The 21,980-nt window shown below is 34.8% G+C and overlaps 1 protein-coding gene across 2 annotated transcripts; it reads right to left on the bottom strand.

The window, feature by feature from the left end:
• Window positions 1–260: 260 nt before the first annotated feature.
• Window positions 261–20,780, bottom strand: LOC306843083 (EF-hand calcium-binding domain-containing protein 4B-like). Of its 2 annotated transcripts, XM_079374341.1 has the most exons (18): window positions 20,506–20,780; window positions 16,104–16,353; window positions 13,995–14,106; window positions 13,591–13,780; window positions 10,430–10,576; window positions 9,203–9,293; window positions 8,700–8,795; window positions 7,598–7,785; window positions 5,554–5,625; window positions 5,429–5,474; window positions 5,255–5,346; window positions 4,643–4,994; window positions 4,242–4,374; window positions 3,546–3,627; window positions 3,288–3,402; window positions 2,373–2,474; window positions 2,001–2,077; window positions 261–1,516 (listed from the first exon to the last, which is right to left on the bottom strand). In XM_079374341.1, exons 2-18 carry the CDS (start codon window positions 16,284–16,286, stop codon window positions 1,429–1,431), a joined length of 2,166 nt encoding a protein of 721 aa, XP_079230467.1. In that variant the 5' UTR covers window positions 16,287–16,353; window positions 20,506–20,780; the 3' UTR covers window positions 261–1,428. The 2 variants fall into 2 exon arrangements, with proteins under 2 accessions (XP_079230467.1, XP_079230468.1); XM_079374342.1 differs by lacking the exon at window positions 13,995–14,106 and having other exon boundaries at window positions 264–1,516; window positions 20,506–20,759.
• Between the last annotated feature and the right edge of the window lie 1,200 nt (window positions 20,781–21,980).

The raw sequence follows: 21,980 nt of genomic DNA, 5'->3' as shown, positions 1-21,980 counted from the left end.
TTGTTAAACCATTCTTCTGTAGATCCCACCTTCTCATTGTTTGAAATGGAATCCTACTATAGTTGTTACTATATATTTTTCACAGTTTGCTTGTTGTAAGGGAGACATGAAATATGCAGCGCTAAATTTGAAACATTTAAGGAGTTTATTTAAACTGGTAAAACCTGTTGAACCTCAGAACAAAGCTTTGAATATCTAAATTCATTGTCCTTGTTTTCTAGAGTTCGTTGTTAAATGAAAGCAATGTCCCAGAAAGCACAAACTGTTATTAATGCAAAGTATTCTTTATTTTAATATTTCCCTCAAAATACATTCATATTTAGTATTTACACATTACACATGCACAAAATAAAGCAGGAACATTTATAAGACTAAATAAGTGAGAAATGATTTAAAACATCCACATTGTGCTCAAATCTAGTGTCATTCTGCCCATTGGTCATGCAGTAGCAGTGCTAGAGAAACTTGCCATACATTACATGGGAATCAATATGAAAACTCAAGTTGCAGATCAAGAATCAAATCGTGATTACTGAAAAACTTGAGAAAACACAGCATAGGCCTTATCTGAAACGTGCATAAATCCACTGTCTGGTGCACAATTAATGCATCTTTAATTATGGTAAATGTTAACATCAATGACTGCTGTGAGACATATTTACTGATTTAACACTGACTGCATTAAATAGCAAATACAGATATACACACAGTACTGTTGGCACAATACATAAAATACAAATCAAAACGTGATCTGAAATTAATATTAGACTAAATAATTTCATTAAATCAATGGTTTATTCAGTACTATAAAGCGAACACCACTGAACCCTGTTAAAACCGAATCTTTATGCAAACCATATGTTCGCTTCATGGCAGTGTATTAAAAAATAGAGCCATTTTTCAGAATATGTCTGCTTGCTAAGAATAATAAAGTAATAATTCAAGATCTTCAATTCATCATAAGTAATAAATAATACATTTGTGCAAACGACTGTGCAAACTAGTGTGTAGGAGCTTATTTTGCTCTTTTAAATATACTTTCCAAGACCTTCATATTAAAAAGATAAATTACAACAACTGTCAATACAAAAATACAGTTTTGTTTACTTCAATAGTGTGACAGGAGATTTAAATGACCTAAATAGGGACGTGCGTTACAACGGTGTAATGTACAAAACTATAGTGCTCTACTTCAAGCCCTACATCTAACTGTTATCATAAAACTCATCCGTTTCACATTGTAAAGAGTTACTTACTGGTATATAAAAAGACCAAATATTTTTAACTCCACAGCGGTCATACAAAAAGAGAAAACAGGAACATAAGAAGAAGAAAAACAGATCAGCATTAACACCAAACCATATTAAAATGCAAAGCAAAAAGGTTTGAAAGATCTGCAGGTTTCTGTGAGTGTTTATGGGTGACTTTCTACTTGCAGCAGGACTTCTTCTTAGCTGGGCTGTCTACTAGTGAAACAGTTTTCTCTTTTTCTCTGTCCTCTTGGTCTTTCAGAACTCTGACAGAGAGAAAAAAATAGCACATCTTATAAGGTGCAGTACAAGAAAAATTCAATTGTATCTGGGAATAACCTGTCTGTTTATGCAGCTGCATATGCAATAAACATATATTAAGAATTATTATGCCAAAAGTCTAATATTGTAGTCCCATGAAGTTACTAGAAAAACTAATTTACAATTTTACCACATCACTGTATTGCAATCACACTTTTGTCTTGTAATTTCCATTAGCTTCTGATTTATTTATATACTTCCTATACATTTATTTATATACAGTAATGCATTTATTTTGTTTTTAAGTTTTAGTGACATTTTATGCTTTTGTAATTTGTATTATCATTTTAAAAAATATTTAAAAATAAATAAAATATATGATCAACATATATACTTATATTTTTGTAGTCAAAAATCTGGCGTGAATGTGTTTAAAAGTACTCTTAAAAAAATAACAGTCAGAAAATATATTGGTTAATAACCTCTTACCTTCCCATGTGAATCATGGACTCTGTCACATTGTGGCTTGAAAAAGCACTGCACTCATAGAAAATCAACTGAAAGTCCTGAAAGAGTGAAAAGGAAATGGCAAAATAAGATCTTTTTAGAATAATGGGTAATTCTTACTGTATGTCATTCAGTGTGGTTCTTTATGTGCTGAGTTCATGCAACAGTAACTGACAGGAAGCTACTTTATGCATCTTCATTGAGACAGGAGAAAGAACTTCCTCACATGCACCTCACGGCCGAATACTCATTCAGCTCTGACTCAGTTCTTTAACTTGTTTGCTTGAAGACCGCCATGCTTAAAATGTTTAATGGTGATCCATTAGTGCCACTCCAGGGCTCAGATTACCTCACCTTGGCTAATTTCTCTGCCACTCCCAGTGGAACCTCTCTCTGGCCATCTAGATCAATCTTGTTCCCCAGGAGCATGATGGGAATGTCCTCACCTGCTCCCTCCTTTAAGACAGAGAAAGATAAACACTTCCCATTAAAACTAATTAAAACTGCCTCACTGTATTGATGATACAGTTGACCTGCTTGAAATAAGCATTTCATTGCTTTTTTGTTGTCTATGTATTGATTGCATTATACACACTACCGTTCAAAAGGCTGGGGTTGATAGGATCTTGAAAAAATATATTTTTCGAAAAAATTAACACGTTAACCCAGGCTGTATTTATTTAATTAAAAAAATATAGTAAAAACAGTAGCAATATATTTATTTATTTTATTTTTCAGGATCTCTTGATGAATATAATTAGTGGATTTTTTTCTTTTGTAACATAAATGCCTTTACAGTCACTTTTGATCAACTTAAAACATCTGAAAATGTCAAAACATCAAAAATGTCATACTTTTATTCAGAAAGGATATCTTAAACTGATCAAAAGTGACAATTAATAAAATTATATAAATAAAAACAAAAACAACTTACTGACCCCAAACTTTTGAACCTAGGACTTTCATTATCTTTTGAAACAAATTCCTATTTTTATGCCAGTAGGCCAACATCAAATTTACATAAAAGCCTGATGAAAATTACACTTCTACCGCTAATAAAAATAAATAGAGAATGAAAAAAAAGTGTGTTAGCCAATTGCTACTTGCTATTACTAGTAAGCAGGTAGTATTTATTATTTATTAGCGTTTAAATCTAAATTGCATTTTACTGGACAAAATATTTCTTTACACCGTATTTCATTAATATTTCAATTGTATACAAGCATAAATAATATTAACTTTTAAAAAAAGTGGAAATGAATCAGTCACCTGCACGCTGGCCAGCCAATGCCTCACTGCTGTGAAAGTCTGCTCATTAGTGATGTCATAGACCACTACCACGCCATCGGCCTTGCGAAAAAACTGCTTGGTGATGCTGCGATACCTGTCGGCGGATCCCCACAATAAAACGTCTTTAGAATTCACTTGTTTTTGCAATGGAGCGATCAGTGTCTTACATACTGATTATAATTAAGATTGTTAACAGAAACATAAATCTAATTGAAAAATCAATAAAACATCACTCGCCTCTCCTGTCCTGCTGTGTCCCACATTTGCAAGGCTACCTGGCTGTTGTCCACCATCAGAGTCTTCACACTGTAGTCAATACCTGCACACGTCACAAATGAAAACAATTCAGTCATGCCATTTAATGTTCTCATGCTTTTGTTTCCATCCTAGAAGAAGCTCCACACACACAAGCCCTGACTAAAGGCCAGATGGAATTGATTTGTGTTTTTTTCCGATAACAAGTTACTGATAAACAGTCAGCTAAACAGGAACCTTGCAAATGGACACACATTATGTCACTTTATTTTTACCCGTTCAATTGTATGCACAGAAATAGGCCAAAAAAGTATGGTGGTATCACAGGCCTTTTTTGTACCATGGTGTACTTCAGTATAGAAAAATAGTCTTGACTGCTTTAAAGGTTAAAATCTGAAGTCAGCAAAACCTCAAAGTTGTGTGAGACTAATTATGGTTTAACAGTGTTACGGTCATCAGCATGTGGGCAAATAACAGACCCAACAACATGGTGTCAAATTGTGAAACAAGCTGTGGACACACACCCAAAGACAATGCTTTGGAGCAACATGATGGTAAGTCAATGATGACAGAATTTTCATTTTGGGTGAACAAGTGCCTTAAACTTGAGGCTATTTAGGTTAAATAAATAAAAAATACCCCTAGACACTAGTAAATATATGAAAGAAGGCCACTTGCCTACAGTAGCACATGTACCAGAGTGGAAACAGTTGTCACAGAAGCGACGTAGAAGAGATGTCTTTCCCACACTAGAATTCCCCACCAGAACAATCTTAAAGAGACGATCTGGACCTGAACTGGTCCCTTCCTCCTGGAAAAAACACCACAATTAATGAAAAGGGGAAGAAAGCTTGGTCTGTGACCCAAAAACCTGTCAGTGAACATTTTTGATGTTAGTGTAAAGAACATGTAAATATTCTAAAGAACTTTATTCCACTATAAAGAACCTTTTGTGCAATGGAAATGTTGCTTGGATGTTAATTAGATGCCAATAAAAAAACCTTTATTTTAAAGAGTGTGCTCATTTTGAAACCTCAACGAATGTCTGAGGTTCAGACCAAATCTAGCTGTTTTCTCACCGACTGGACTGTTTCTTTGCCCACAGGCTGTCCTCTGGGTGAGGAGGGTGTGGGTGCGACTCCTGGAGGGGGTGAAACAGAGGTTGGAGTGCTGGTTGTGGGATAAATATTGCTCATCTGGAGGTCCATGCTCTCCTCCAACTCCTCATCTTCACTCCATTCTCTGAGCTGGGCTTGATAACCCTGCTGAAGGAGCTGAGGAAGATGGTCCTCCTCGATGGAGATGATCCTCTGGAGCTGGTGTTTTGAAGGAGGTCGTCCATCTACCATGTCCTCCAGGTCCATACTGTGCCCATTTACGCCAATCACGTTCTTCTGCTTAGATTGCGACAGAACCTCTTCATCCTCATCACTGGAGAAGACAACATCCACATGTAAGCTTATTTATTCACCAAAATGACATCAGCAATATGGAGTGCTAACTTTTTCGATTACTCAAACTATAAATATCAAGAAAACATCTTACTGATGTCTTCACAATAAACTTTAAGTCTAAAATGAATAGCTCTTTGATCTTAGGAGAGTCAGATCCTTTTTGATTTTGCAGATCCATTGCATCTTTTCATCTTGAGTACCGCTGAGTGTACAGATGGCATTTTCACACAGCCATACCTCTTAAATGACTGCTTCCGCTCAGAGTGCTTCATGGTAATTGACCCAGGCCTCTGTTTCCATGAGAGTTTTGCAGCAGAAGTATTTGGTTTCTGAAAGACGGCAAACAATGACTTGAAATTATCAAAATGCAGGATCAGTACAATGTCTTATATAACATCTATAAGAACCTACTTGATAGCACATGTCTCTTTCATCTCGTAAGTGTTTGTTCATTTCCCTAGGAGGAATCAAACAGAACATATGAAATCTGGACTAATATAAAGACCCGCCCCTTTTCATTGATAGTTGTTTCTTACCTTAGCAAATCAAGCTGCTTGAGAAGACTTGCCCTCTCTCTATGCAAGCTTTCTGTAACCCTATAAATCTCTCTGAAAAAATACAAACTCTTTTAATGATAATATTTTTGGAAGCAGGACTGATAACAAATCAAACAAGGGACAACATTTACTAACTAAATTGGCATTATAAGATACAAGCTTTGCCAAAATTAAATAAACTAATACATAAACAAATACATTTTTAAATGTTAATGAGTTTTAAAAGTAATGCTTCTGGTGATTTCAATAAATATATAATTGTATTAAAAACAGTAATGAGAATCAGGGAGAAAATAATGACAATTACAAAAATAATGAAAAATAAATAAGACAATAATCACAATTACAAAAAAAGAATTGAAATAATGGTAGGGAATGACAATTTAAAAAAAAATTATATATTCAGGGATGCAAACTCATCATGGGTGAAAAAGATGACAACCTCTACAATTGTTCTGTAAAATTCACTTTAAAGATTCACTTTTCATTCATGGAGATGACATGAAAAAATGTGCAAAGACTGGAGGAAAACAAAGACTTTAAAAATGACAATTACATGAATTTACCATTATATCCAGTAGATGGCAGCAGAGGATCACTCAGTTGCCATTTCCACTCCTTACTTTAGGATTTATTATTATATGACTATTATAACAAATTCCAGTACTGTACTTAAGTAGTATAGCAAGTACAATTAAATAATGCATTAGATTTAATTAAACATCTTAATTTTTTAAACATTGCCTTAAAATGGACATATCAAAAAGAGAGTTTTAAGTTATCTTTAACCATCCTTAATATATTCAGCCAACACAGACTTGTTACTCCTGTAGTTATGTTACTCTGCATCACTTAATGCACAGGTCTATTTTTGACATCTGTTTGTCAGTTCGTTCTGTCCGTTGCTACAGTTATCACTGTCAATCATAGCAATGACTGGCGGAACAATTTAGTGGATTAACGCGCATCATTTTTTACACTTGCGTTTGTCACTCCTGAAACAGTATACGTGGATGTTCGGTCCTATTTGACAAACAAAACTTTTCTTCAAACTGTCAATGTTTTATGTAGAGAAACCGAGCAAAGGGCTCCTCTTATGACGCAACTGACTGAGCTTTATCATGCAAAAACTCAGTGATATAATCAATGACTAAACTACGCAATCAATCTCTTATTTACATCGTGTGTATGCTTTTCTCTCTCTCCCGCTCTAATAGGTAGATCTGCGAGCTTGTAGAACTCTACTTGCGAAAACAAAAATGAGCTCAGAGCGGATTCTGACTAACCTACAGAAAACACCTCAGACTGGCCATTGCTTTCAAGCCTGTGATATATATATATATATATATATATATATATATATATAATGTTATAATATATATAATATAGTTGACAAATAAAAATTGGACTGTGTCCTATGCTGTGACATAGCAAAAAAAAAAAAAACTTAACATACAAATAGCATGAGAGAGGTTTATCTTCAATGTTAGAGGTTTTTTTTACATTTCTCCGTCACACCATAGGACACATATACATATACATATATATATATATACACACACACACACACATACACATATATACACACACACACACTTATATATACACATACATACTTATATATACACACACACATATATGTGTGTGTATATATATATGTGTGTGTGTGTGTGTATGTATATATGTATGTGTGTGCATCTGATCAATGTCTTGAGATGTGGCAACCGTAGTATAAGCGGAATAATTGACTGGTCCGTTGAATTATTAGAAAAATAATGCACACCTGAGGTGTAACGGCCACGACGCGTGTGCATTATTTTTCTAATAATTCAACCAAAGTCAATTATTCCTTAGATATATATATATATATATATATATATATATATATATATATATATATATATGTGTGTGTGTGTGCATATCAGATCTAGAATAGTTATATTATTCAAAATATTTAATTTTTTTCTTTTGCAATTAATAAATTTATTTACTATATTGTATATATAGTACATATCATCCTCACATCTCTCTCTCCTCGTGCAGGCGTGAGGACTGTTCCTGCAGCAGCACGAGTTGCTCCTGGGCCAGACTGAGCTCCTGGGTGGTGTGATCCAGCTCACGGCTCAAGTCCTCATTATAATGCTTCAGTTTGACGTTCTCCACGGCCGTCTCCCGCTGCTCGCTGTGCAGCTCTCGACACTGACTCTCCAGCTAACGGACATCAAACAAACACACATGTACAAATGAAACAATCATGTATGTAACTGAAGAACAAGAAGCTCTTTGAAACTAATTGTGCTGGATAACAAGACATGCCAACCATGTATATACACACCACTATCAAGAACTTGAAAGGATAACCTGGGAAGTGTTAATGTGAATGTTTGGATGGGACATATTGGGAGGAATGGAATGATAAGAAAGCTATGCTGCTAAATATAGACACAAAATAGAACACAATACACATACAGTACACCACACTTCAGCTCCTCACAGCAGAAAAGCAGTTTGCTCATTTAGCGCAAAGCTGCATTGCGGCAAACTGTTCGCAAATGCGAAGAGAAGAAAATGAAGCTTGTAATGACAAAGGCAAAGGAAGCATTAAGACTTTGTTACTTTCTGTTCATTCATTAGCACTGAAAGGCTTTGCTGGGTTTTGTCTATTGTGTGTAAAGATCAGCAACTATTTTTTTTTGTGCGTCAGCACTCAGATGTGGTTTTCTGAAAGTTCAAAACAAATTTCCAGCAAATGATCAACAACACCAGGTGATTGTGTCAAAGAATCTGAGAGTAATACTTCGGAGCATTAAGACTCATACAGTATTTGAGTCAAAGTCCTTAAAATGTAGATGTTAGTTTGTTCTTGAGTTCAAGTTACAGTCTTTACTTGACCTTTCAATAGGATTGAAACCCTTACAGGAAATGATATCACTCCATGTAAAATTCTTATTCACACATCTTTAAATAAAAAAAAATAAATAAAAATTTTAAACATTTACTCCGTCAGTTATTTCCTTAGATGTCTAAAATGAATTATTCAAATAGTGAATAGATGTGCAATGTCTTCATAAATATTACTAGTTAAACTGGTTTAGTGACAAGCAAAGGAATTTCTTGTGACCCACCCGTTTTTGTTTGTTAGAAAGGATTTCCAGCTCTTTCTCTTTAGTGGAAAGCTGATGCTCCATGTCCTGACTGCGAGACAAGAACCGCCCAGAATCCTGGAGAACATACAGATCACATGACCCATACAATTTACCATGGTACATAGTAAAGGCCTGTTCACACCAAGAACAATAACTCTAAAGATAATATTAGCATCCACACCAGCGGACGATATCGTCTGTTTATTCTAAGCACACGCTCATCTGCCGCTTTAAATACTCAAGCTTGTTATAGCAGAATGGATTCTGACTGGGTGTCAATGCTTGTATCAATCATGAGCTGGAAATGTTTTTTGAAAAACTGATTCCAACTATATAATTTCTCTGTGCCTTTATTGTTATTGCTGTGGTGTGGATTCTGCTATTCTTTGGGTCCATGGCAACACATTTAATGCTCAAGGTCGTTTTTTTATTTTTTTCTCAAATGACCAACTTGAATAATCAATAAGTAGTAATTATTTCACCTCTAAGAGTATCCTGTCCTTTTCATTCTTGATCTGTTGCTCCATTTCTTCATACAGCCTCTGGATTTCATCATCATGTGTCGCCGCTTTCCTATGAAAGACGTCAGGATCACTCAAACAGCTTTTAAAGTCACTTAGTCATATGAAAGAATAAAACACTATTCATTGGGTACATGGAACAGACGTCATTCAAAAGGCATTTATTCTTTTCCATTTAACTCAGAAGCGATTTATCTTTTGTCAACTCATTCCCATGGCTTTTTTTGGATTTCTAGGAGACAATATTAAAGTTAGACACAAATCAGGTGACAAAGGCAGCCAACAAAATCTTCTGGGAGGAAAAGCAGAGTGATTTTACCGGTAATGCCACATTCATGTGATCACTGGCAGGTCAGGCTGAGATATTTCAAAGATATATCTTTAAAAGCCACAACAGACATGACTAACAAGCCTCAGTACAGGCTCTCCATTGTTAAAAAGAAAATAAATGGGGTATAAATTAAAGGGATCAATATATTTGAAAAGCGAGTGATGCTCGTTATAATGTGAGCATGCATTACACATTATTTACTTTTTCATTAGAATGTTTTAGAAAAAATATATATATTTGTTTGCTTGTAATATATCCTTTAATGGTCCACAGAATACTGCAAACTCACCTCTCAACACCAACATCTTACCTTAACTAATGCTCAGAAAATCTACTCTTGGAGCATAGTAAAAGCTCTGATACCAGTTCTGCAGTCAGGCTCAACTGTGAAAAGCTCATGCAAAAGCCAACTTTCCTAGTCCTTGCATCACATCTGTCCCATGAGTCTTATTAGTCACGATACAATACTATGTGACTGTCAAGTCAACCAATATGGGACTCATATAGTGGGCTGCCACTCAAAATGTCACCACGAGATAACAATAACAAAATATCAAACCAAGTCCCATTCATTTTAAAAGGTAACACATTTTTCAAGCAAAAAAAAAAAAAAAACATTGCAAAAAATATTTTTTGATGCTCTCTACCATAACTTTTGGTCATTTTTAATGCATCCTTGCTAAATGAAAATAAACAAATAAATTAATTAAATCTTATTGACTTTAGACTTTTAAACGGTAGTCTAAGTGTCCAAGTACTGTACTAAACATTTTTTCTTTCTACAAAAGAAACATCCCTGTAAAATGCATGATTGTTCAATCTCTGAAAGAAATAAAGGTGCTTAATTGACATCTGACCTTTTGAGGGCCGTCTCCATCTCTTTCTTCTCGTTGTTGGCCTCTTTGATCTGATAAGTGACCCTGGCAAGGAACTCCTCAAAATTGGACAGAAGGTGAGGTTCGTCTCTTCTGAGCTGCACCCAAAGACTCCGCACCTCTCCTGGCCTGAGACATCACAACACGCTTACTGCATCATATAGCTCACCAAATTCTTAAAAAAAAATGACAAAACTCAGTGATGCTTAGAGTTTACGACTTGTTTTACCTTAATAGGTTTTATCATAGTATCTTATATCGCACTCCACAAAAAATTTGCTGTTAAAAATAATTATAAATGTACAAAGGCCACAGTCAGATAAATTCTAAACTCTAATTTTCATACAAATGTTTTCAGTACAGTAACCTTGGTCTTGGAAATGCATTAATTCAGAATCATAAAGGCTCTCAGTAAAGACATGCACAGTCTTTTCTGTTGCAGAAAAAAGCTCATACTAGCAAAACATATCAAAATGACATCACGATTTTGTGGAACTACAGTAAAAAAAAGAAGAAAAAAAAAGCTCCTTTTATCGAACAGCAAAACGAAGCTGACTGTATACGAGATGCAATCAGAATCTAATCTAAACTGTCAGCTCCCCCTTGAAAAAGCAATAACCGTACATAAGGATTACAGTCAGTCAGAAGGATGAACTTTTATAATTGATGTCTTCCACCATCACCGTTTGCCTTTTAGGAGTGGCAGTAGTTTGCTGAAAGTGCATCCGGTCATGCGTTACAAAAATGGGCTCAACGCACCATATGGTCAATAAGAAGAAAAGAATCGACCTTTATTAACATCCCTTGATCTCATCAAAGGTGTTGTGTCTTCCTTTGGGAATGTGCTGTCTCTTTATTTATTTTTATTTATTTATTTATTTAATGCCACATCACCAGCAAAGGCTATTTTCATGGCAAATGTAAAGTAGATATTAAAATAATCATAATAACAACAACAAAACTTTAATAAAGAGAATTATATATAATAATTTAACTATATATACAGTGCCCTCCAAAAGTATTGGAAGAGTAAAGACAAAATTGCTCTGTTGGCTGTGGAGTCAAGACGTTTACAAATATGATTAAAAGATGAATATGAGACAAAACTACAGAATGTCACATTATTGGGTGATTCAACACAGATGTTTTACCAGCTAAGAAGTTCAGCACTTTTAGAGTTTCATCCCTGTATCTGATGTGAGGATAAGTATTGAAACAGTTGCCTCACAGGTCTAAGTGATCAGCTGTGTCCTGCTGCATTAATTCTTCAGATATTAAAAGCAGGGAATGTGTCGTATCAGTTATATCCATTACTTCTGTATTAAGAATCTTGCATTCGATGATGACACACACAAACCAGGATGAAGATGAGGGAGCTGACTTTGAGAAAAAAGCAAGTAATTTGGATGCTAAAAGAAAAGAGGAAGTCAATTAGAGCTGCAGCAAAAACAAAGGGCATGGAGAAATCAAGAGTTTGGAAACCACCAGCAACACCAGCAACCAACAACTACCTGATCGGCTGAGAAATAACAGTAGTTGATGACAAACAAATCATAAAAGCTGTGAAAATTAACCCTAAAAGACAACTTCCAGAAAGCTGGGGTGATGCTCTGACAATCTACTGTCCTCAGGAGACTTTGACACAGAATTACAGATGCTACACAGCAAGATGCAAACCTCTGACCAGCACCACAAATAGAAAGGCAAGATTAGAGTTTGGAAAAAAGCACAAAGGTGAGCCAGAAGAGTTTTGGAAGTTTTGGTGTTTAAGGACCGATGAGACAAAAATGAACCTTTATCTAAGTGATGGGAAAGCAAAAATGTGGAGAAAAAAAGGGAACTGCAAATGATCCCAAACATACAGCCTCATCTGTAAAGCATGGTGGAGGTGGTGTCATGGCATGGGCATGCATGGCTGTCTCTGGAACAGGCCCTCTCAACTTTACTGATGACTTAATGTATGATTATAGTAGCAGAATGAATTTGGAAGGGTACAAAACCATCTTGCCTACCAATATTCAAGAAAATGCCAACAGATTCATTGGGAAGTGCTTCATATTGCATGAGGACAATGACCCAAAACACCCTGCCAGTTCAGTCAAGGAATTTATAAGGGCAAAGAAATGGAAAGTCTTAGATTGACCCAGTCAATCTCCAGATTTAAATTAGATTGAACATGAGTTTCACCAGCTGAAGAGGAGCGTAAAGGCAGAAACTCTCCAAAACAAGCAACAATTGGAATTGGCTGCATTAAAGGCTGGGAAAAGTATTTCAAAGGATGAGAGCAAGAGTCTGGTGATGTCTATGGGTCACAGACTCACTGCTGTGATTGTGCGCAAGGGATCTGCAACTAAATAATAGCTTTTAATCTTTTATATCTGCCTTATGTTCAACTGTCCCAATACTTATGCTCACATCAATGAGTGGATGAACTCTAAAAGTGCTGTTCTTTTTATTTGGTAAAACATGTATGCGTTGAAACGGCTAATAATAAAATGTGACATTCTGTAGTTTTGTCTCATATTCATCTTATAATCATATTTGCAAATGTCTTTGACTCCACATCCAACAGAGCAATTTTGTTTTTACTGTTCCAATACTTATGGAGGGCACTGTATATATAGTATCACAATATAAAAAATAGCAAATATATAAGCTTTTACAGTTTGATATTTGATAGAAAATCTAAATTTTTCTCAGGAGAAGAAAAAAGTTTGCCGTCTCTTTTGTGTTGTATACATCTGATTAAATTACTATCCTGTTTTAATTTTGGTGTAAAGTTGCTTTTTAAATGAAATCTAAATTATATTTTTATGATAGACAGAAATACAGTAACTATAGTTATAGATAATAATACATAACTAATGTGTTTATAGCATTAAAGTTGCATCTTAGCTAGTGTAGTTGCATGCAAGAATACTTCTAAATAATGTATAAATACTATAACTGAAATATATAACAACTCATTTTAGGTTGTTATCTATTTCTGTTATTTCAGGTATTTCAGAATGTATACATTAGTGGGAATATTCTTGCATGGAAGTGCACTAGGAACTTGATTATTAACCATGATTACTACATTACTACAACCATGATTATTAATTCTAGGATCCATTTCAAATAGTGTGGTTGACTGAAATTACTCTTCAAAGATGTTGCTTGCTCCCAGGTTCTCCATTAGCATGCAGAAGTGTTGCTCCTCGTCATCATCTTCCCTGCTGAGTTTCTCCTCCCATTGGCTCTCGTAGAGCTCTTCAGTAGTCTTTGCTGAGACTGGCTGTTTGCCTACATGTGGATCTACTGACACCACACTTGGACCAAACATAAATTCACCTGAATGGGAGACATAAATACATTAGCAAACTTTTAAAGGATACAGACAACCCTAAATACAACATATAATATAAAGCAGATGTTTCAATAATCGAAAACACACACATATACATATACATATACATACATATATATATATATATATATATATATACACACACACACATATTATTATATATAACTGAATGCTGTATAGTTTCAAATGCAAACGCACTAAAGCCGGAGGAGAACTCCTCAAGGGTCAGATATCCATTGCCATCTGCGTCCAGAGTGTCAAAGACGTTCTCAAATTCTTCCGCACTCAGAGGGAGCTCTCCATTTAATCTCTACAACACATGAAAAATGATACAGACTAGTGCTGTCAAAATTATTAAATCGCATCCAAAATAAGTTTTTGCTTACATAATATACATGTGCGTGTACTGTGTGTTGTGTATATATATACAGTATATATATATATATATATATATATATATATATATATATATATATATATATATATATATATATATATAAACACACACACACACACACATAGTATGTATTTAGAAAATATTTACATGTACAGTGGTGTGAAAAAGTGTTGGCCCCCTTCCTAATTTTTTTTTTTTTTTGCATGTTTGTCACACTTTAATGTTTCAGATCATCAAACTAATTTAAATATTAATCAAAGATAACAAGTAAACACAACATGCGGTTTTTAAATGAAGGGTTTTTTTTTTGTATGAAGGGAAAACTAAATCCAAACCCACATGGCCCTCTCTCTATAAAATGATTACAGATAGCTTATAGGTCATACAAGCTGTATGTAAATAAAACAAATATAATATATTTAATTGGTCTCACAAAGTAAATCTAAAGTCACAAAACATTTTTACAAGGCAAATGTCACTACAAAACCAAACTCGACCACATATTCTCCAATTTTTTCCAGGTTATTTGTATGTCATGAGTAAGGACTCAAACTAGGTTGACATTTGACACCTTTAAAACTCTGTCAGGCTGTCGATTTCAGTGATCAACCCAGTTAACACACAGTAAGAATGCTACTATTCTTAGAGAGCAAATAACACACCTTTTGTGGGAACCTGACAGAAATTCTCTGGGATCAGATGTCCCATAAAACACTACATATAATTCTGGACTTTTGGCTTTTACAGTAGTTGTAAAATTCAGTTGTAAACGCCGATGGACGTGTGAAAAACAGTTGCGTAAAAATGTGCACAAACTGTGAGCCATCACCCAGTTCCTCCGCTAAACCAAAGTGACAGCTTCTAAAAACAGCAATAAAACTCCTCCTGTGGCTTTTTTGACGGCCTGAAAATGCTGCTCTTTGAAACCCCAAAAGTGTTGTCAGCGTTTTCTGCAAGACCAACATGTGGTGGACCCATGATGCAAGTTACTTTGCCAAGCACGTAAAAGTTTTGTCACAGTCTTCACAATAGCATTTACACAATCATTTAACAGAAAGATTTAAATACGTATGGATTTGTGGGATCTATTTAATCCAAATGGGTTGAAATAACAAAAGGCATCACTTAAATAAAGATGAGGAACCAATGTTTATTAATGCTTTTTCCATAGACACTGGATAAAAGGTGTGATGCTTTTGAAAAAGGCTCTTCAGAGCAAGGCCCGAGAGCCAGACTTCAAAGGAAACATATGCAATGAATGGAAAATCTACGAGGTGATCGAATCTGCACAATAATACAACTGAAGGGGTGGTTTCAAAACGCCCACCACAATTTTAGGATGGTCTCCCAAGCAAGCTCCTACGAGTGTGACAAGCTGCAAAAATTTATATTTCATATAAATCAACCACAGTGATGGGAGATAAATAGATCTCACACACTATGACCAATTGGTGGAACAGAAAATATAGAAAATAATAATAAAAATATGGTGGTGGTGGTGGTAGCTGATCATGAATATTTTAGAGCTTAACATAATTAGAAAGATATTTATTTACTGTAATAATTTCAATAACAAATTATTTAATTCATTTGTATTAAGAAAAGAAAAGAGTTTCCATACAGAAGCATGCAGCAAATTGCCAATTATATATTTAACAAACTATGCATTTAATTGGGTTTCTTTGTAAGGTAATTACTTTATTCAGATTGTTGCTTGTCTTCTGTTGTAAGTAAACAATTTGTAAGGGTGAGCAAACACAAATTCGCTCAATTAGCTTATGGTTCGCAGCTGAAACAATGCCAGGGAAACCAGATGACTCAAGACATTTTGTGGTGTTTCCATTCTTCTTTACTAATAAAACTCCAGGCTTAATGACAAATCATGTGGATGCCCTTCCCAACATCCTTACCTGCATGTCCCGTCGTGTAATGAAGCCTTTGCCCTCGATGTCACAAATCTGGAAGAACTCACTGGTCTTCTCAAGCACAGCACTGCAGTCTCTGGGCGTCCCCTGCCTGTCTTCTCCTCTACGATGGGACGCCTGGTCCACCTTGGAGCCACAGGTGCTGGAGAAAGATGCCATGCCGTCCATGTATGTGTGTGTGTGTGTATGCGTATGTATGTGTGTGCGAACTCCACTCTCCTCACATGGGTCAGCCCTTGACAGAAGAGAAGAGAGAACAAAGCTTTTGAGTTACACCACATCACATCCTCTTAGAGTGCCGACGAGCGCATCTCTTAGCAACTGCCTCTTTAATTAGACAACGAGAGCACTGAGATTGGTGCAAGAAAAGAAATGGCTTAAAAAAGAGAGGAAGACAGAAAGCGTCAAGGTGAATATTCAGAAAGGTTATTTGAGTACAGATGGTCATAAACTGTCCATTTTCTGAATTCAGAGAAAGCATCATCTACAGCTCATTATGTGTGTCACAGCTGAATTGCCATTAATTGCTTCATTGACAGTTAAAGATATTAAAGAGGGGAAACCACAGAGGGTCTGCTTTCAATTGCCAGAAAGCTGTGACAAAGGAGACCATGAAGTTATAGGATTTGTTTATTATAATGTAAAAAAATATATATATACTATTTAAATGTACAGGATATATACTTCTGTTCAATAGTTTGGGGTCAGTATTGTTTTTATTTCTTTTCATGAAGTCAAAACTTTTATTCAGCAAAAATGCATTAAATTGATTAAAAGTGGCAATAAAGAATTTTACAAAAAAAAACAAAAAACATTTCTAATAAATGATTATTTTGAGTTATCTATTCGGCAAAGAGTTGTGAAAAAGTTAAACAGCAAAAAATATTAAGCAGAAACAACTCCTTGAAAAAAAAAAAGTTTCATGCTTGCCACAAAGATATTAAGATAAGATGTTTTCAATATTGATGATAAGAAATATTAAAAGAGAAAACAGTCATTTTAATAATAATATAATTAATAATAATAATAATAATAATAATAATAATAATTCACAGACTTGATGTTTTTATTTTTATTAATTTTATTATTATTATTATTTTTTACATATTTTGAATCAATGTAGCATAAGAACTTGTGAACATAAGAAACTTCTTTCAAAAACAAAAAATTGGGTGTTTTGGGTGTTTCTATGTAGTTTCTAAGGTGTTCAGAGTGGTTGTTAACATGTTGCCATGCTGTTGTTTACTGGGCCGAGTCAAAAAATTCCCCCTTGTACCATGATGGTGGCTCAACAAACTCAGGATTACTGGATTAGTTTTGAGTTGACAAAATCAAACCAATCCAATCTAGCTTTGTTGGTACCATGACGCTGATCAAGCTTATTTATATTTTATATTATCTATACATATTTACATTAACTTAAAATAAAAGCTTAATAATAATTATTAAAACTTAAACGGCTTGTGTAATGGGTTAAGAGTGTAATAGTTAAAGTACTGTAGTCTCCTTTAATTTGGAGCAAGAGAAACTGGGGGAGTGACTTTAGTTTTAACAGAAGCTAATTGGTTTAGAGATGCTTCCTTGCATCTCTAAATCTTAGCAACTCTAGTGGGTTCTTAGTCTAAGAAGATTGAGAAAGAAGAATGAAGAAAGCAGATAAAGCAGATAAAAAAGAAACACATTTATGATAATGATTGCACCTCTGGGTTTCTTGGCAAACAAAAGTTTTAATCAATACGTCTGCCTGTCATAACAGCCTGAATGTGTGCATTATTGATTTCCTTTGTCTAACAAGAAAAATTTAAACTTACTTTGCATTTCTGCTGCACAAAAGTAATTTCAAAGTTTGCAAAGCCCATTAGCCCGCAAAGCATCACATCTCACTGACAACCTTTCTGTGACAGCTTCTTGATTGCCTACAAATTGAGTTGGCTATAATATTGCAGGTAAGGTTTTGGAAGGCAGTCAGGCATATCCTACAATTATGTTTGTGTGTAAAAATGTGCTTAGCAAGCAAAAATGGTTTTAGGCTTATCACATTTTTAAGGTGGTCAAAGACTCATGATAAGTTATCTAGGTTTCATATTGACTGAATATTTGTTTTTCCAACAAACTGTCACACAAGCAGTAAAACGGCCCTTTATTTTGAAAAGCATTACATAATTTTTTTGGCAAAATGTGAAAAAAAAAACCTTTATTCGATATAAGTAAAGCTAATATTAATAGTAAACTTACAAATATTAGAAGTAATTGTCTATTGTTTAATTTTAAAAGTAAATCATTTAAAGCATTAAAGATATATTAAATGCCTGTACAGTGCATTTCTGTACTTGTAATTTATTTCTTTAGTACTATATTCAGTAAAATGATGGGTTCTAAGTAAAATCTAATGTCAGGCCTCTCCCAAACTTTTCTATAGGAATTTTATGGCTAAATCAAACTAGTTGTGGCACTTACATACATCTGAATTTCATCAGGGTCTTGCTGGGGGGAAAAAACAATAAGTCCTCAGCTGCTGAGAATAGCAGAAACTGGTGGACTGGAACACTGAAACGCACGTCTCTCTTATTTAGTGGAATACAAACGTTATTTGTGCAGTGACCACAAGTTCAAAGTTGATGGGATTGATGGGAGCCGACAAGCCATGCCACAGATACAAGTGTGGTGATGCGCATTTCCTCTGGGTATTGACTGGGAAAGCCACAAGTTTGCTGTTTCAAGTGCAGTGGCACAAAATGACGCTTTCAGTGGCCTAAGTAAACCCAACCATCAATCCCAAACTCCATACTAGCCCACTAAAGAGAGACCAAGTTCATGTCACAGATGTACGCAGGAGTCTTTACTTCTTTGTCTAATTTAACAAAAAATTTAAATAAATAAATAAAAAAGGTCAAACAAAACCACAACCAAGTTGCTAAGAAGCAACGCTTAGATAAATATTTCATTGTCCCTCCCACTTTATAAATTAATGTACAGTCTCTAATACAGTACACTAACACTACAATTCAAAAGTTTGGGGATGGTAAGTATTTTTATGTTTTTGAAAAATGTCTCTTATGCTCATTAGGATCAAAATATATTTTATATTTGATCAAACATACAGACAGCAATATTGTGAAATATTATTATAACTTAAAATAACTAATACATTTTAAAATATCATTTATTCCTGTGATGGCAAAACTGAATTTTCAGCCGTCCTCAGTGTCACATGATCCCTCAGAAATACTAATATGCTAATTTGTGCCTCAAAAAACATTTCTTATAATTATCAGTGTTGAAAACAGTTGTGCTGATTAATATTTTAACACCATGATTGATGTTTGTCAAGATTCTTTAATGAATAGAAAGTAGATGTTTTTGTAACATTATAAATATCTTCACCGATTCATCTTTGCCAAATATAATTAATTCTTTCAAAAATAAATAAATAAAACCCTGTCTTGAATTATTAGCAAATAAAAGCCTCCCTCTTGTGAACTACCTTCAGATGGAATATCACTACTGCTTTGCATGAAAACTTTATCTATGCTGCCATGTCAATAAAGAGCATGCCATGAGGTTCAAAATGTTTCAGTGCATGGATAGACTTACTAGCTTCACTTAAATATCACGTCTAAAAAATGGACTGGAAATATGTTCAAGAACATTTTACAAAATGATGCCATTTGCACTTCTGATACTGCCTAACATTTTCTACTAACTCACAGTGTATTTGTTCTGACAAAGTTTCTTTTTGACTGACAAGTTTTTTAGTTTTAGTTTTTAATGCATGCATTTGGCAGATGTTTTTATGCAAAGCAACATACAATATATTAGAGGTATGCATTCAACAGTAAAGGCTCCATCATCCCTGGGACCCTACAGTAGTCTGGAGAATTATTGAATGACTTTACCAGCACACCTGTCATTCTGAAGTTTAGCACAAACATACAGTAGTTTGTGTGTCAATGTAGATTCAACAAAGTTCTTACACTATGCAAACATTTAGTTGTATCAAAACTCAAATGGAAAGCATTTCTTGTCAGTCCAGTTAGACTACACCTACAAGACAATGCTGCTTTGCTCAACTCTTGAATAGTTTCTACATTTAAAAGAGAACAAAACAATTGTCGTGTTACTAAATATACTGTTCGCTTAAAATGAGATGTCATGTCAGGGACAAAGACAAGGTAATGCACTTTCAAAGAAAAGTCATGTACGACATGAAAACAATATGCAACTCTACAAGCAGCTGATGAAAAGAGGAACACTTGTTTCCTCCTCTCAGCAGGAGATTCCTTCTCACACTTTCTTTCACACTTCCTGTTCTGAGTTGCCAAAGTACGAAATAGAAATGGTCAAGTTAAACAGACAGATCAAGGTAAAAAAAAAAAACTTCCTGTACCTTTAAAGAGGCAGCCGCTGAAGTTACTTCATAAAGTCCATCCATGAAGCGCCAATCTCTTGTTGAAAAGTACTGTTTAGAGCGAAACTTTCCGCAATTTGACACTGAGTGCAAACAATAACTGAGACTGAAGTTTAACTGACCGTCCAGAAGATTGTGAAACTAAACGCGTTATGGATTCATGACTACAGAAAGCTGCCGACAACTTTGAGCAAACACTCACTTCTGCGCGCTCACAGGGAGGGACTCGCGTCCACGTGGACCTGCATCCGTCTGTTTCTATAGCAACACTAGAACGCACGCGGAAGTTATAAGTTTACCAATTATCTGAAACTATTTTTTGGAACCTGTGATGAATAAAAAGACCAGCATTTATTCAAAATAGAAATCTTTTCTAACAATATGTCTTTACTATCACTTTTTATTAATTTAACAAATAAGTATAAAAGTAATTTCGTAATAAAAAAGAGGAAAAAATGTACTGACCCCAAACTACTTTTGAATAGTAGAGTAGAGTATATAGTAACACACAATTTATATTTTAAACACTGTTCTTTTTAACTTTTTATTTATCAAAGAATCCTGAAAAAAGTATCACTGCAGGTCATCCCCCCCCCAAAAAAAAGCAGCACAACTGTTTCCAACATTGATTATAAATCAGCATATTAGAATGATTTCTGAAGGATCATGTGACTGTATAATGCTGAAAATTCAGCTGTGCTTCACAGGAATAAATTAATATTTAAAGTATATTAAAATAGAACACTGTTATTTCAAATTGCAATAATATTTCATAACATTACAGTTTCTGTATTTTTGATCAAATAGATACAGCCTTGATATAGATAGATATAATTTGAAGTAAGGAGATGGTACAGTGCCACCTAGTGTTTTTAAAGCTATTTCTCAAGGCAATCAGATGACACGAATATTTGACACATATAAGGTCAAATACTAATACTTTTGTGCTTAGGTAATGTTTTTAATATTGAAATCGAGAAATAAGCCTATGCAATTATTTAGGTGTTACATATGCTGTGTTACTAGTAGACCCTGGCAGTCTGGACTCGCATTTTTAGTTCATTTAGTGGTGTTGGTTGCGTTTCCCAAAAGCATTGTAAGCCTAGATCTTTGAATCATTGGCACCAGTGGTCTCTGCGATCAGCTTTGCTCGTGATGCTTTTGAGAAGCCCAGCCGATGTTGGGTTTCCTGTCTGTGAAGCACAGACCCTTCTTTTCATGTTGAACAGTGTGCATCAGAACTGTTTACCTGCACTATATGTTTCAGTATACATGTGAACGTCTCAGCATAAGTCAGCATTTTGTGTTTGCATGGTTTCTCTGAATTACTTTCTTGACAATAGTAATTGCACAGTTGCATATGCACATGCACCTGTGGTTGTGTGTGTTCAATAGACAGAGTGACAGAGCTACAGGGGTTTGAGGTTGTGCAAAGGAAAAAAAATAACCAGGAA

Source organism: Barbus barbus (assembly GCF_936440315.1).
Source record: "Barbus barbus genome assembly, chromosome: 23".
Lineage (NCBI taxonomy): Eukaryota > Metazoa > Chordata > Actinopteri > Cypriniformes > Cyprinidae > Barbus > Barbus barbus.
This window is presented reverse-complemented; position numbering and strand designations above follow the sequence as displayed.